This window comes from Notamacropus eugenii, chromosome 5 (genome assembly GCF_028372415.1).
Source record: "Notamacropus eugenii isolate mMacEug1 chromosome 5, mMacEug1.pri_v2, whole genome shotgun sequence".
NCBI lineage: Eukaryota > Metazoa > Chordata > Mammalia > Diprotodontia > Macropodidae > Notamacropus > Notamacropus eugenii.
This window is the reverse complement of record NC_092876.1, coordinates 432,680,428-432,696,764: the sequence shown is the minus strand read 5'-3', so window position 1 is coordinate 432,696,764 and position 16,337 is coordinate 432,680,428. Positions and strand designations below refer to the sequence as shown.

General features: G+C 36.1%; 2 protein-coding genes across 11 annotated transcripts in view; one reads left to right on the top strand and one right to left on the bottom strand.

Annotated features, from left to right (window-relative positions):
- Window positions 1–16,337, bottom strand: part of CASK (calcium/calmodulin dependent serine protein kinase) — a 436,118-nt gene that overhangs the window by 197,182 nt on the left and 222,599 nt on the right. The window lies entirely within an intron of this gene.
- GPR82 (G protein-coupled receptor 82) lies at window positions 5,614–10,793 on the top strand. Its single transcript, XM_072615137.1, has 2 exons — window positions 5,614–5,673; window positions 9,669–10,793. The coding sequence occupies exon 2, from the start codon at window positions 9,702–9,704 to the stop codon at window positions 10,707–10,709; it is 1,008 nt and encodes a 335-aa protein (XP_072471238.1). The 5' UTR covers window positions 5,614–5,673; window positions 9,669–9,701; the 3' UTR covers window positions 10,710–10,793.

Genomic DNA, 16,337 nt, shown 5'->3' with positions numbered 1-16,337 from the left:
CTTCCTATACAAATCCTATTATTCACCAAGGTTCAGGCCAAATTTCAGCTCTGTCCTTGAAGGCTTTCACAACTTTAGCCCGTACTGCTTCGTCTGGTCCCTGATTTTAAAGCACTTTTCATCTACAAGTATTTTTAAAATAGGGTACCAACTGTCTTATATCTTTATTTAACTGTTCAATGTGTCCTTTCTTCTTCCCAATAAAATGTAAATAAATCCTTTATGAGCAATGTCTTACACTTTTTAAAAGTTCCTCCAGAGAAGAAGTGTCCCAAGGACAGCCACAACCAGATTAGAATATAATTGAGAAATATTGAGCAAAAGGAAAGAAAAATACAAAACAGATAAATGTTACATTTTAAAACTGTAGCATAAATTCAGAAAAGTTAAAGCAACTAAGAGCCAAACTGAAATGATCCATATTACACTTCTAATTTTATTGAAACTTTTTCCCTGACAATTATTTATTAACCAGAACATCTATATTAAGAGTATCATATTAATATTCATAATATCCCTATGGAACTGTCAAATTTTGAAATACCATTTAACTGAATGGAGATTTAAATTCTACTCATCACATTTTCAGTGTTAATTGTATTAGAAATCTTTGAAAATTGCTTATATGTATATGGTAAAACTAGAGAAAATATCAAATCACCAGAGGGCAAATTAAGAAGTACTTTAAATGTTATTTACCAACATTTTAAATGAGTTTACTGTAGTCATCATTTACAGATGAAATAATTTCAGTGAAGTGGTATCAAAATCAAAAAGTCATTTTGTCAGTATGGAGAGCTTTATAAGCCTTTATTATCATCAATGGATGTGTGATCTCACTAATTCCTTCCAATGGGTATGGATCACAATTCATCCATGCCTTTCTCAACCTATGAAAATTTTATCTGTATTCTCCTATAAACCTTGTGCCACACACAGAATGAATTCTATAGCCTATGAAACAAATGAAGAAGTAGTCTTTTAGATCTGTTTTTCAGTGTAGCTCTATGGCTATTATTCCTTGTTCTCTGGCCCATTTCCTTCTCCAACCAGATACTGATTGGATATTTTTAAAGCCACATTTTGTGCATAAGTCATCAATAACAACACACTACAGCTTACTTATATGAATTCTGCACTGTTCCACTGCTTTTTGAGTCTTCTTTATAAGCAGTATATCTTAATCCAATTAAACTACATTAGATATAAAAAAAACCTTGGCATAACTCTGTGCTTGTTAAAAGTTAATGGTTCATTCTTTTTCTTCATAAATGTTCATCGTTATTTTACTTAGGGAAAGTCCTTTAATACTGTGCCAAAATTTTATATTTAAGTATATATCTCCAACTGTATTCCTTTTTTCATTTAATAGCTCAAATTTCATTTTTTCTTCCAAAAAATCAATGAGAAAAATAGGGATAAACATTAAAACTTCATTTTATATTTCAATAACGTAAAGGATTAAGTTATTTGCTTAAAATTCAGTAAAAATGAAGACTAGGAGAGCTCTCAGAATTCTGCCTGTAAGTGGAAGCAAAGTTGAATACCAAGATCCTAAATCAAGAATATTAAGAGTTCAATATGATGGTATTTTTTCTATTGTCTAAATTTGGAATAGGAGAGAAAAGATCTGGGTGGTGTAACTGAAATGGTCAGGAAACATCTTTTTGTATGTAGGGAAGGGTCTCTCTATCATGTCTAAGTACCTTCACTGGGCCACTGGGAAGGTGAATTTTCATAGTTTTACGTATCCAGAGGCTATGGCAAACAAATATTGTTTGGCCCTTCACCCATCTGTTGACGCAGTTCTACCTGCAGTTATGTATCAGTCAAAAGACATTCATACCAAGTGTCTACTCTGTGTTGGGTACTGTGCTCAGTAACAGGGGTATAAAAAGAGGTAAAAGGTATATCTAGCTTTTAAGCACCTCACATGTTAGTGGGAGACAACATGCAAACGTGTGTGTGTGTGTGTGTGTGTATGTGTGTGTGTGTAGGCATGCTGCAGCTAGCTATAGGCAGGATAAATGGGAAACAATTATGGGAGGGAAGGCACTTTATTGTCTTTATCTGGGAAATACTAAGCCAATCAACTGAGCAAATTCTTGATATGAGGAAAGGACATGACTGTGTGGAACTCCCTTGGCCAAAATGAACATGCAAATATTATAAGAACCTTTAATGACATCTGGTCACATCCTGGATAAAAGAAAAACTTCTCAGATTCACATCCGAAGCCCCCTTCCTAAATCTGTCTCCTGCTGGCTTTTCTAGGCTTATTACACTCCCCTTTATATTCCAGCCACAATGGCCTACTTGCTGTTCCTTGAACTAGGCCCTCAGTCTCCTCTCACAGCCCTTGTAAAGGTTGCTTCCAATGACCAGAATGTGCTTCCTAACTCAACTCCAGATTTTAAAATTCCTGTCCTCCTTTAAGGATCAGTTCAGATGCTTTTTCCTATGGGAAACCTTTCCTGATTCTCTAAAATGTTAGGACTCTTGCCCTCTTCGAGGTACATTTTCTACACATACGCACATACACACGCACATATATATTTTTTGCTTATATGCTGTGTTCACTGTCAATAATAATGAAAATGACAATAACAGCTAGTATTTTTATAGTGTTTTTAGGTTAATGAAAGTGCTTTACAAATATGATCTCATTTGATCCTCACAATAATCCTGGAAGGTAGTTGCTATTAATATCCCATTTAATGACAAGGAAAATACGACAGAGGTAAACTGACTTCTCCAGAGTCACACAGTTAGTAACTGGTCGAAAGCTGATTTGAACTCAGGCCTCAGAATTTTAAGCTCCTTGAAGGCACGGACTATTTTCCGCTTGATCTTTGTATTCTCAGGTCTTATCCAGTAGCTTGGTACATAGTAAACACATAGCATGTGTTTGCTGAAATGGATAAATGTTGAACATACTGAGAACTAGTAGCTTTACCTACCTAATACAGTACTTTACAGATATCTTCCCAAATCAATGAATCCTATCCCCTGGCCTTCATGAAAATAATTTTAAAAAACTGTAGGAAAATTTTACTTTCATTCCCATGCACAAAGCACAACAGTGTAGCAGGAAGAGAACTGGGTTTAGAGTCAGAACCTAGATTCTTACCACAGCTTTTACTACTGTGTGACACTGGATAAATCACTTAATTCTCAAGGAGCCTTTCTCTTCATCTACAAAATGAGGACTACATAATCTCAAAAAGTCCCTGTTAATGCTAATCTGTGACCCTAGGAAAGCAAAAAGAATAAAGCTGGAATATGTACACTCTTGAATGTGGCTGTCTGAGGTCACAAAAGATAAGCAGGCTTTAATGTTACCAGCTGTAGTACACAATGATCATGTTATATGCTGCTTTATTATTTTTTATCTGTACAGAAAAATTTAAGATTTTGTTATATATTGTTTTATCTTCAAATAGTTCCCTGTACGTAAATCTTGCCTTATAGACGTTTGAGTTTCTTTTTAAGAACCATGGTTGTCCAGTGCTCCTCTGAAACCCACACAAGCCCCTTTCAAAAGTGGATACTTAGGCTACACTTATTAAATGACTGTTGTCCTTCACTTCCTCATTACCTTGCCACTTCCTTAATTCTCAAACCTTTGCAATCTGGCTTCTAATCCCATGACTCTATTGAAAATCTACACATCACAAATGCCTTTTTATCACTAAATCCCATGGACTTTTTCTCAGTTCTCATCCTTTTTGACCTGTCTGTGCCATCTACTCCTTTGGTCATTTCTTGGTCTCTGCCAATTCACCTTCCTCTTCCTCCTGCGCCCTAGGTAAATGTGACAAGGTCACCTTCCCCTCACCTCCACACCTCACTTGTTTTCTGAGTGATCTCATTTATTCTCATGTCTTTATCACTTCTGTCGACCCCAAATCTATATACTGAGTCCTAAATTCTCCCTGAGAACTGGTGCCTTAAAGTCTACATGTTCAAAACTAAACTCGTCATCTTTTCCCTTACACCTGACCTCTTCTAACTTCCCCATTTATGTTCCTAGTATCACTATTTTCCCAGACGTGTAACTCTGGAGTCATCTCTGATTCTCATTATATAATAATGAGATCTACAATCTCACTTGTATCTGCCCCCTTCTCTCAACCCACACTGCTAAACTTTGTACACTTTCCTTACCTTTCATGTGGACTACTACAATACCTTTTAATTGTTCTCCCAGTCTCTAATCCCTCCCAGCACTCCTTCACACAGCTGCCAAAATAATCTTCTTAATGCTTTCATACAAGCATAATAACCCTGCCCTTTCTTTAGAGAAAAAATACTAGGGAAAAGAAGATTATAAAAGTGGCATGTAAAAGTTATTGGAATTATGGGAAATAATGAAAGAATTTAAAAAATCCCAAATGGCAGAATTACTGCATTAATTTAAATGTGTAACATGATGAAATATAGAACCCCATGTAACAAACAGATTTAGGATACCAGCTCTCTTTTCCATAGCCTCATTTGGTCACTTAAGAAGGCAGTGTGGTGGCATGGAAAGAATACTAGATTTAGAATCACAAAGTCCAAGTATCAATCCCACAGCTGCCAATTATCAGCTCAGCAGCCTGAGACAAGTACTTTAAAATCATCAGTTTCAGTTTCCTCCTTTTTAAAATGGGGGAGGGGGGTTGAATAGGGGATCTCTTAGGTCCCCTCCAGATTTAACATTCTGTACTTCCGTGTAAAAGGGCAGTGTTTATTATTAGATATAGCTTTCCAGTTGTATTTATTTACATGTTTGGCAGTCTTTAGTTGGAAAATTGGATGGAGTATTTATTAAATCAGTATTAGATCACTAGAGTAGCCCCTGCCTCCAATTTTTTATATCCACAATTCTAACCATGGCAACTTTTTCTAAAATGAAGATTCCTATATACATATAAAAAAAAAATACTGGCATTCCTAGAGACTCCTAGGATTCATTTGGGAAATGTTGGGCCTAGAATCTGGAAGACCTGAGTTCAAGTCAAGCCTTGAATACTTAACTAGCAATCACTTTACCTGTTTGCCTTAATCCACTGGAGAAGGAATGGCAGTTCCTCCAGTATTTTTGCCAAGAAAACCTATAGCACTGGTGTGCTATGGTCCACAGCGGCAAAAGTGCCCTGCTGCAGGGACGAACATGATGCTAGACATCTGCTCTGAATCATCTCACTTTTGTTGGGACAGACAATTTGAGTCCCCTTCCACATGAGTGTCCAATCGCTCTGTAACTCCTTCTATGTGACTACAACATAGTGTGTAAGACTAACAAAGTGTGCAATACCAAGACTAATTTGGTTCTACTCTTAACTAGCTTTTTAAAAAAAGCATAATTTGAGTTAGATAACTAACCAGAACTTAAAATAGCCAATAAGGAACTAACTAGTCTGTTAACTTCCTCCAACCTTAAGAAACTAAAATAGATTTGTTTTCAATTTTTACGCTGGACCTGTACACTGCACTGTAGGCTCTGAGTTTGTTTTTTAAACAACCTAATTTAGGATACCTCAGTCTTCTGAGAAGCTACATCTACTGGAATTTTAAAAGAATTTGCCTATGCTTTTCTGAAATACAAGAATTTTGGAACAGTGACTGGAGAAATTGAAGTCTGAAATCCATCACTGGTGAATCTAAATATTACTGCATCTAACACAGGTAAGGTAGATTGCTAATTTATTTATTAGATAATAAAAATGCTGAAAATGCTGAAAAGGAGAATTTTTTAGAACTCTAAAAATGCTCATGAAAGGATATATGATTATGTTTTTAAAAATTCTTCAAAATTTAAACTTAATTTAAAAAATCTATTAATCAAACTTCATTAAAATTATAAGTCTTACAGGTTTTATATCACATGATTCAATTAAATCAAATTCAAAAAGCACTTTTAAAGTGCTATGAGTTAGGCACTGAGGTGACATGTTACTATTTTACCTTAAAGCAGAAAGATGAACAGAAACCTCTTACTAGAAAGTAATATATACAACTTACTCTTATACTTTTGTCTTTATACAGGATTTAAAAAATTTCTCTCTGTTTTTGTTAGACATCTTTTAAATGAAAAAGAATACGGAAGAAATTTAAAATATTAGTTTGCTGTTCAATACATATGTTAAAAAATTATATACAATCTTTCTCCCTGTCTCTCTCTACAATCTTCAAGAAGCTTAAAAAGATGCTCAAATGACATTTTTTAACAAGTTAGAGTGCCACAGAAACTTAACTTTGCTTGACAGGACTAATCAATATTATTTTCCCTTCCTTCTCCAAATACTTTCACAGTACTTTTTAGGTTACAAAAGCACTTTACAAACCTGATGTTCTCAACCATCTCTAAGGCAGGGACTATAATGATTAGTACAGCCATTCTACAGGTGAAGTAGCTCAAGCACAGAAAGGCTCAGCATTTTGCCCATGGTCTCACAGCTCATAAATGGTGGAGGGAGGTTTAAAGCCAGGCATCTCCTGACTCCAAGGCTAGTACTCTTCTTACTCCACCACTGTCTCCTCCATTTCCTGATGGTTCTTGCAGTTTTAAAAGGGAAGCAAAGTCACAGACTTAGTGAGCAGTCCTACATACTGTTTCACTCATAGTAAGATTCTCTCTACTAAATGAAGCAGCATCAGAGATTTAGATTTTGCTTAAGATAAGAATATGTTCATTTCAACTTCTGTGATGTCTAAATCAATCAAGTTATAGATTGAGAGACAGCACTGTATAATGGAAAGAAAGGAAGATACATAAACTTCAAACACTTACCAGATAATGGACTATGGGTCCCCAAGGCTCAATAAGACTCAGTTTCCTAGCTTGTACAATGGGGACAACACTTATCGTGAGCAATAAACAGATAGCATGTACAAAATGACATGCAAACCACTAAGTACTCTCTATCAACTGTTCTTGTTTTAGAGTAGGTTTTATATATTTCTACCAACATAATGTCTTCTTAGAACTGTTAGGACAATAGAATTCAAGCTCAAAGTTCCAAGGCTATGGTGGATTCATTTAACCTCAAGTGAAGTACCTCAATAATTTTCCAGATATAAACTCCAAAGTTAATATTCTGATCCAGAACATATATGAGTGGCATTGATAGAGCAGTTATGTGATTCTTGGCCAGGATAAATAAACACAGTTGAGAAGTGGGGATGGCAAATTATGGTGCAAGGGCCAAATCAGGATTTCTGTTTCTTGTATGTCCAGTAAACTAAAAATAATTTTTACTTTTAAAAATACAACAAAACTTATCTTAAAATGTAAAGAGTATTACCAAGCTTGCTGTATAAAAACAGGCAACAGGCTAAATTTGGCCTGTTGGTCATAATGTGTGGACTCCATTTCTAGAGAATATAAGTGGAAATGGGCATATTGTAAACAAGTCTATTAGCAAAACAAAGTGTTCTGTACTCTAGTTTATTTTCTGAAAAGAAAAATATATCTACTATCTGGAACAGGTTATTTTTTTTCACTCTAGTCTTACTCCGATGCCTCATTATGCTGCTGAGGTGACTGACCCTATGTTCCCCAAAGTTATGCTGGTAGAGTACAAGCTCTGTTCCACTCCAAGATTAACAGGCCTGGAATATAAGGAACGGTGGCAGACAACATCTGCCTTTTGAGGACTAGTCTAAGTTTGAAAACACACATCACCAGGAGGTCAGCTGCCAGGTGATGAATTCTTTTGATCATAACAACGCATGAAGATAGTCAGATGTTTTGAGATCAGTCTCAGTGGAAAAAGCACATTAGCTGAACTGAAGTAACATGGGGAATCTTCTGATGTCTTGAAGGCAAGAGCCTCTCAACACTCCCCCTCTGGACTTTGCTACTATGTCCCAACATGGGTACCTTCTTTCCTCTTCTTTTTTTTCCTTTAAGTTCTTTGAAGTAAGGGACTGTCTTTCTTTCACTTGTATTTGTATCCCCGGGCCTTAACAGAATACATAGTACATAGGAAGTGCTTGGTACATGCTTGCTGTCTGCCTGCTTCAAAATGAGTATAATTTTATGAACAAGAATCTTTTAATGTAAGACATGGAAGCACTGTGTATATAAAATGCATAACAAAGGAAAATGGAATTGCAAACGTTTACAGTGTTAACATTTTTTCTTTTATTTGAGAATAAAATTTTAGAAAAGAATTCTTTAACAAACTTAGTATTACCTAAGTATTTCATGATGATCAAATTTCACATTGTACTTTTAGAATTGCAAAGCACTTGCTTCATGTTACTTAAATGGAGACACACGGTTATACTGAATAAACAGGGACACTGAGTGCAGGTCAATTTTTTTGTCTGCCTGGATAATAAACCTCGGTTCAGAATCTCTATTCCCCCAGTCCTTTCCTCTGTCTTTTCTAATCAACCCTTCTCTAAGCTTCTCTATCAAGAGTGGACAAGCCATGATATAAGACTTATAATTCAGCTCTTCAGGGATTCCTGTGTGGCCTTTGAAGTGAGAAGAAAAAAGCACATATGCACTGTTGTTGTGATTACAATAGTTTGTGTTTTTTGAAAAATCTCAAATATTTCAATAGAGACAGACAACTCCCAACCATCAGTAGAGAAAAATAATTTCTGTAGTAGCATTTCAGATATGAAAACTGGACTTGGGGGAAAAGTATTAAGAATACTTGTGGATGATAAGAACAGTATAACTGATTAGGCTTCTGCATCATCCCTGCGATTTAGATTTCATCTCTGTTTCAGATTAGAACTCCATTTAGAACCTAGATCATTTGCTGCTCTTCTGCAGTGAAGCACAGTCTTGGGCCATAGAGAAGGGGAACAAAATTATCTTAACATTTTCTTCATTAAATAATGAAAATAATATGTCCTTCCTTATTCTGTGCCACAAAACGCTGTAATAGACTCTGAGTATACGAGCCTTTCTATGGAGCTTCCACTGCAGTGATGGAGACAGAAACGTAAGGCAGAGGTAGACTCAGCGGAATCTTCTGGTTTGGGAAGCCACAGAGATGGCAAGTGGAATCACAACGAAGGTGATAGAAAAGCCTTTCCTGTATCAGTGGCTGCACTGAGTTGACTATAGTTCTATGGCTGGAATGGGACGGAGGGAAGGAGTGTTGGGCTATGTGTGCCACAGGCAACAGAGCATGACAATATCCAGTGTTCTGGAGGGTGTGGTGACAGGCTTCACCTGAAGTCTGATGCCTGAAGCATTACTATCAACATGTACTTGAAAGCAATTGGATTGCATTACATTTGTCCAACAAATGTTTACTGACTTGAATTTAATTTATTTTTAAAGTTTAAAATCATTTTAAGAACTTTGTAAAAACTGATTCAGATGTGGCCTCTTTCTGATTAATGAGAATCTACCATAATAATTTACTTTTAAACAATTACTATTGTTTACTACTCAAGTAAAGGAAATTACTACTATCATTAACTATTATAAATGAAACCTGATGAATTTAAAATTTAATTTTTTAGATAGCACTGCAATAATCACTGTTAGTTGTTCTTCATTCAGCTCAACAACTTGGAATAGAAAAGACACTAATGTTTTTATTTTCCTATTTCAGCAGCAACATATCCTATATAATTACATTATTATTTTTTCCAAATATTTATTCAAAACTATAATATGAAATCAACTCTTGTGTACAATTCTATTCTAGATCCTGCACCACGTTCAAGAAAATTTGGTACAAATGGATAATAATTCAACACATATTAAGCCATCAGAGGCCACTTTATTTGTTTTACCGATCATTTATATCTTTCTATGCATTCTGGGACTTTTTGGAAACATACTCTCACAATGGGTATTTTTAAGAAAAATTGCTAGGAAAACATCAACACACATGTATTTAATAAATCTGGTGACGGCAAATTTGCTTGTATGCAGTGCTATGCCTTTTATGAGTGCCTATTTTAAGGAAGGATCGACATGGATATACAGTTCAGCAAAATGCAAGGTAGTCAATTTTTTGGGTACTCTGTTCATGCATGTCAGCATGTTTGTCAGTCTCATCACTTTAAGCTGCATCGCCATAAGCCGTTATGCTACCCTCATGAAAAAAGACCTCACCCAGGAAGAAACTGCCTCATTCTATGAAAAAATATTTTATGGACGCATACTAAAAAAATTCTGCCAGCCCAACTTTGCCAAAAAGCTGTGTAGTTTTATATGGGGGGCTGTACTGGTTACAATAATTCCAATTACTATATATTACTCTGCTGTGGAGCTTTACGAAGAAAATGAGAAAATGTGCTACAGTGAAGTGGCAGAATGTGGTACTGGTTTTTCTGGGACTGCAAGACTTGTTGGAATTGCATTTATTGGTTTTTGTTTCCTAGTGGTATTTCTATCATATTATTCTTTTGTCAGCTATCTGAGAAAAATAAGGAAAAACACCTCTATTACAAAAAAATATTCCACTTACTGTTTAGTGAAAAGACACCTTTTAGTCATTCAATGTCTACTGGTAGTTTGCTTTCTTCCATACAGTATTTTTATGCCCATTTTTTATGCCCTAACCAAAAAAAATGACAGCCAACAGCTAGGGTATTTGGTGGAAATAAAAAATTTCCTCATCTGTCTTGCTGCTGCCAGAAGTAGTACAGATCCTATTATATTCCTTTTACTAGATAAAACATTTAAAAAAACACTATGTAATCTCTTTAGAAAGACCAATTCACCACAAGAAAGCAGTTGATCTTTACATCAAATCCACCATGGAAATGGGGAAAGTATACATGCAAAACTCAATGACAAGTTGGATGATTAATGACTTGTAGCTCTGCTGATACAATAGAGTGCAAAAGACATTTGGCATCTTAAAAAAAAAATCACCAAATTAATTTTTAGTTGTGGCTTTTGCTACAAAGAGCTGAGCCTGTGGTTATTGTCTGAGCTCAGAATTTCAACATAAAAATGAAACAAAAGTAACTTTATTAATCCTGTGTAGAAAGTGTTTACATAACTAGAACCCAGTCCTATGAGTGCCAACACAAAGGTTCTTGTAACTCTTGGAGTTCAGGATAGATAGATACTCTTCCAAAGAAAAGCCTGGTTTTTAACATCTCATACTGCTTACCAAGACATGGTTAAAATGTGAACATGATTAACATAATGACTGATATCACAAGCAAATTAGAAAAGCATGGAAAACTTCACCTGTCACATCTACGAACAGGGAAGACTTTGTGATAAAATGAGATGGAGGACTATGGGAAGTAAAATGGGTAATTCTCATTACATTACATTAAAAAGTTTTTACACAAAGCCAATGCAGCTAAGATTAAAAGGAAAGCAGCAAACTAGGAAATATTTTTAGAGTAAATTTCTCTGAAAAAGGCCTGATTTCTCATACACACACACACACACACACACACACACACACACACGTATATTTGTGTGTGTGTGTGTGTGTGTGTGTGTGTGTGTGTATGAAATTTACAAAAATAAGAGTCATTCTCCAATTGATAAAATTGTCAAAGGATATGAACAGGAAGTTTTTAGAAGAAATCAAAGCTATCTATAGATATGTGAAAAAATGTTCTCACTATCAATTGGAGAAATGCAAATTAAAACAATTGTGTGTTACTACCTCCTACCTATCAAATTTGCTAACATGACAGAAAAGGGAAATAACAAATGCTGGAGGGGATATGGAAAAATTGGAACACTAATTCACTGTTGGTGGAATTGTGAATAGGTGCAACCATTCTGGAGAACAATTTGAAACTATGCTCTATAAAACTGTGCATACCCTTTAATCTAGCAATACCACTACTAGATCTGTTTCCCAAAGAGACTGAAAAAAAGGAAAAGGAAAAAAAGGACTTATGTGTTCAAAAATATTTCCAGCATCTCTTTTTGTGGTGGTAAAGATCTGGCAATTGGGGAATGGCTGAACAAATTGTGTTTTATGACTGTGGTGAAACATTACTGTAATTTGAGAAATGACAAGCAGGCTGGCTTCAGAAAAACCTAAAAGACTTGCATGAACGGATGCAGAGTGAACAGAACCAAGAGAACATTCTACACAACAACCACACTGTAAGGATGGCCAGCTGTGAAAGACTCAGCTCAACACAGCAATCCAAGACAACGCAGGACTTGTGATAAAAAGTGCTACCCTCTCTGAGAGAGAAACGATGAATTCTGAGTATAAATCAAAGATAACGCTTTCACCTTATTTTTCTTGCTTTAAATTTTTTTTTACAATATGACTTATATGGAAATGTTTTGCATAATTTTGCATGTATAACTGATTTCATATTTCTTGCCTTTAAATGGCTGAGGGAGAGACTTCAAAAATTTTTTTAAAAAGAATGCAAAAAATAATTACAGAAAAAAGAAAATCTTGGTCTTACGGAAGAAACCCCAAATTTCTGGCACTTAGAGTTAATCCTAATTAAATTTCTATATTTTCCCCCATGGTTTGCTATTACTTATTAAAAAAAAAAAATACAAACTGCATAGCCTGACATTCAAGGTCCACCAAAATTTGGTTCTCACTTAACTTTGCAGCATTGTTTCATACTATTTCCATTCACAAACTATGTTCCTCCACTGAATTTGATACACCCAAGTGCAAACCATTCCATATATCTAGAATACTCTCCCTCCTCTTCTCTGCTTTTTAGAGCCCAGCTAATTGATCCATTTGTGATTTTTGAATAATAATCACTATGAATTGTATGACTTTATTATTAGATAGAAAAAACTATCAGATTCATTTATCTATTAAAAGATAATCTCCAATGGTTGAAAAGTATTTTACAAATTCATGGAATAATTCTTACCATTTAATCAAACTGATCTTTTAAGTCTATAAATTCAATTGTGAAATTTTATTGCACAAATTTCCTAGGGTTATGTGTTAAGAGCAATTACGTTACTTTTATGTATATATGTTTATGTCCATGTACATTTATAAATATAATTATATGTCATCTTCAATTTTTTTTAAAAAAGTAAATGACTTAATCCATCAAAGCACAGTCATTCTTTTACTGAGTTGAGTTTTTGACTGCTTATTCGGCAGAATAACAAAGAAATAAAACAACTTATACAGGTACTGAAAAATGACTGGAGGTGCCTAATTCAACTTTATGGAAATATCAACTACAGAGTAATTAGTGAATTTAGATTAGAAACTACATTTCAACTTGTTTCCAGGACATTTCTCTTCCGCTGGAGCTACACAGGCTACTCTTTCCCCCAACTTCTTTTTTTTTTAAACAGACATTTATTGAACTAAAAAATAAATAGGCTAATCAACCAGGATTTCTGTAAGTACTATTTAAACCTGAGCAACTGTTCAATTCAATTGAACAAATTCAACAAATACTGTGTTAGCTGCAAGAAAGGTAAAAAAATATAGATGGTAATTCTACAATTCTTTGTAGCTAGGGAATCTATTGAAAAAAAAAGAAACAGAGTCAAAAAAATAAAAAAAACTTTCAAACTGTAAATTCTTTCTCACCCTGTACATATGTTGGTGGCTATTATTTATCCTGTCCCGTGTCTTTCTCAATAATACCTGGTTCATAATTTTCTTCTTCATTCCAATTCTTACCCTTCTACTTGAGGAATTCTAACTTTTCCAGTGTTGTTCCATTCCATGGAACTCTAAGACCCAGACAAGATGGCTTCTTTCTTGTAGTTCTATGTGACCTGTTAGTTGTCTATGTCTACGTCAGGCTCCTTTGCCTCAAATGAAGTTGGCTCCACTTCTGCTCCCTTGAATCCCTTCTTTTCACACTTAGCTCAAGTTCCAAGTTTTACATGAGGCCTTTCCTGGTTCTCCCAGATAGTAATATTTCCCTCTTCTTACCCCAAGTTACCTTGTTTTGCATGTAGTTTCTTTCTTTCCATCCATCCATCCATCCATCCATCCATCCATCCATCCATCCATCCATCCATCTATACTTACTGTCTCCTCTAGAATAAAAGTTCCTGAAGGGCAGGCACCACTTCTCTTTTTGCTTTGTCTCCCATCTATGAATCAGACTAATGGTTTCTTAGGTGGTTTCTTTGCAACTATTTTCTCTACTCTACAATTCATCTCACAGATACCTAGGTGGTACATTGGAGAGACTGCTGAACCTAGAATCAGGAAGACCTGAGTTCAAATACAGCCTCAAATACTTACTAGCTGTGTGATCCTGGACAAGTCAGTTAATCTTTTCTTGCCTCAGTTTTTTTCATCTGTAAAATGAGGATAATGGGAGCACCTACCTACCTACCTCTCAGGGTGACTGTGAAGATATAATAATTGTAGAATGCTTTGCAAACTTCATAGTACTATTATTATTCTTTCTCATCATTGACACAGATGCCAAATTGATATTATTAAAGTATAGGTTTAACGATGTCAGTTTCCTGCTTAAGAAAACTGAGTTGCTGGGCAGAGCCAAGATGGTAGAGCAGAAAGATGCATATACTCTAGCACTTCCCTCACAGCCCACGAAATACCTGTAAAAAATGACTCTCAACAAATTCTAGAGCAGCAGAAGCCACAAAACGACAGAGTGAAAGAGATTTCTAGCCTAAGGGAACCTGGAAGGCCGACAGGAAAGGTCTATCCTATGGAATGCTGAGCCAAGCAGAGACCAGCCCTGGCCACACAGCACGAGGAGGAACAGGACTAGAACAGGCCTCTGGGACAGAATCCCCAACAGGGAGGGTCCCAGATCCCTCAACCCACAAGTGACAAAGGTCAGTGTAGGAGGGCTTTTCCAACTGGGTGAGAGGTGGAGCAGGGTCTCCCCAGCACTGGCCCCAGGCAGTGGCAGAGGCAGCAGCAGCAGGTGGCTAAGGTAGCCCCGGAAGCAGCCTGGGTCCACTGTCCAGGAAGCTCATCTTAAAGCCTCTATGAGAACTGAATAGGGGATCTGAACCTCAGCCCTCAGTGGTGGCTCTGCCCTCACCTAAAGCCCCTGGGGGAATTGAGCAGCTGATCTCAATCTCAACCCTGAGCATGGTCCTAGGGGGAAGAGGAGCACTAGGACCCTCCTCTTGACAAAGGGTTCAGAAGTTGAGTAAATGGCTAGGAAAATGCCCAAAAAATGGAAAAAAATAAGACCATAGCAGGTTACTTTCTTGGTGAACAGGTATCTCCTTCCATCTTTTCAGATGAGGAAGAACAATGGATACTGTCAGAGGAAGTCAAGGCTTCTGCCTCCAGTACCTCCAAAATGAATATGAAATAGACTCAGGCCATAGAAGAGCTTAAAAAGCAAGTTCTCCTTGCTAAAGGAGAACCAAAAAAATGCTGAGGAAAATAACATCTTTAAAAATAGGCTAACTCAATTGAAAAAGAAGTCCAAAAAGCCAAGGAGGAGAAGAAGGCTTTAAAAAGCAGAATTAGCCAAATGGAAAAGGAGGTTCAAAAGCTCACTGAAGAAAATAGTTCTTTAAAAATGATAGTGAAGTTTGGGGAAGCTAATGACTATATGATAAACCAAGAAGTTACAAAACAAAACCAAAAGATTGAAAAAATAGAAGATAATGTGAAACACCTCATTGGAAAAACAACTGACCTGGAAAATAGAACCAGGAGAGATAATTTAAAAATTATGGGACTACCTGAAAGCCATGATCAAAAAAAGAGCCTAGAGATTATCTTTCATGAAATTATCAAGGAAAATTGCCCTGACATTTAAGAACCAGAGGGCAAAATAAATATTGAATCTACTGATCACCTCCTGAAAGAGACCCGAAAAGAGAAATTCCTAGGAATATTATTGCCAAATTTCAGAGTTCCTAAGTCAAGGAGAAAATACTGCAAGCAGCTAGAAAGAAACTACTCAAGTACTGTGGAAATGCAATCAGGATAACACAGGATCTGGCAGCTTATACATTAAGGGACTGAAGGGTTTGGAATAGGATATTCCAGAAATCAAAAGAACTAGGATGAAGAATCACCTATCCAGCAAAACTGAGTACAATACTTCAAGGGAAAAAAATGGTCATTCAATGATACAGAGGACTTTCAAGCATTCATGATGAAAAAATCAGAACTGAATAGAAAATTTGACTTTCAAACACAAGATTCAAGAGAAGCATGAAAAGATAAACAGGAAAGAGAAACCATAAAAGACTTTCTAAAGCTGAACTGTTTACATTCCTACATGAAAAGATAATATTTGTAACTCTGGAGAGTTTTCTCAGTTTTAGGATAGGTGGAGAGATTACACACACACACACACACACACACACACACACACACACACACACACACACACACACACACACACACATGCCAGGCCTAGAGGCCTGAGGGCTACCCGAGTCTTCCCTTACCTCTATCCCGAGGTCTTCGGTTGGCCAA

What these genes read in the sequence shown, in the direction of transcription:
- GPR82 (XM_072615137.1), top strand. Translation starts at nt 9,702, where the DNA reads ATGGATAATAATTCAACACATATTAAGCCATCAGAGGCCACTTTATTT.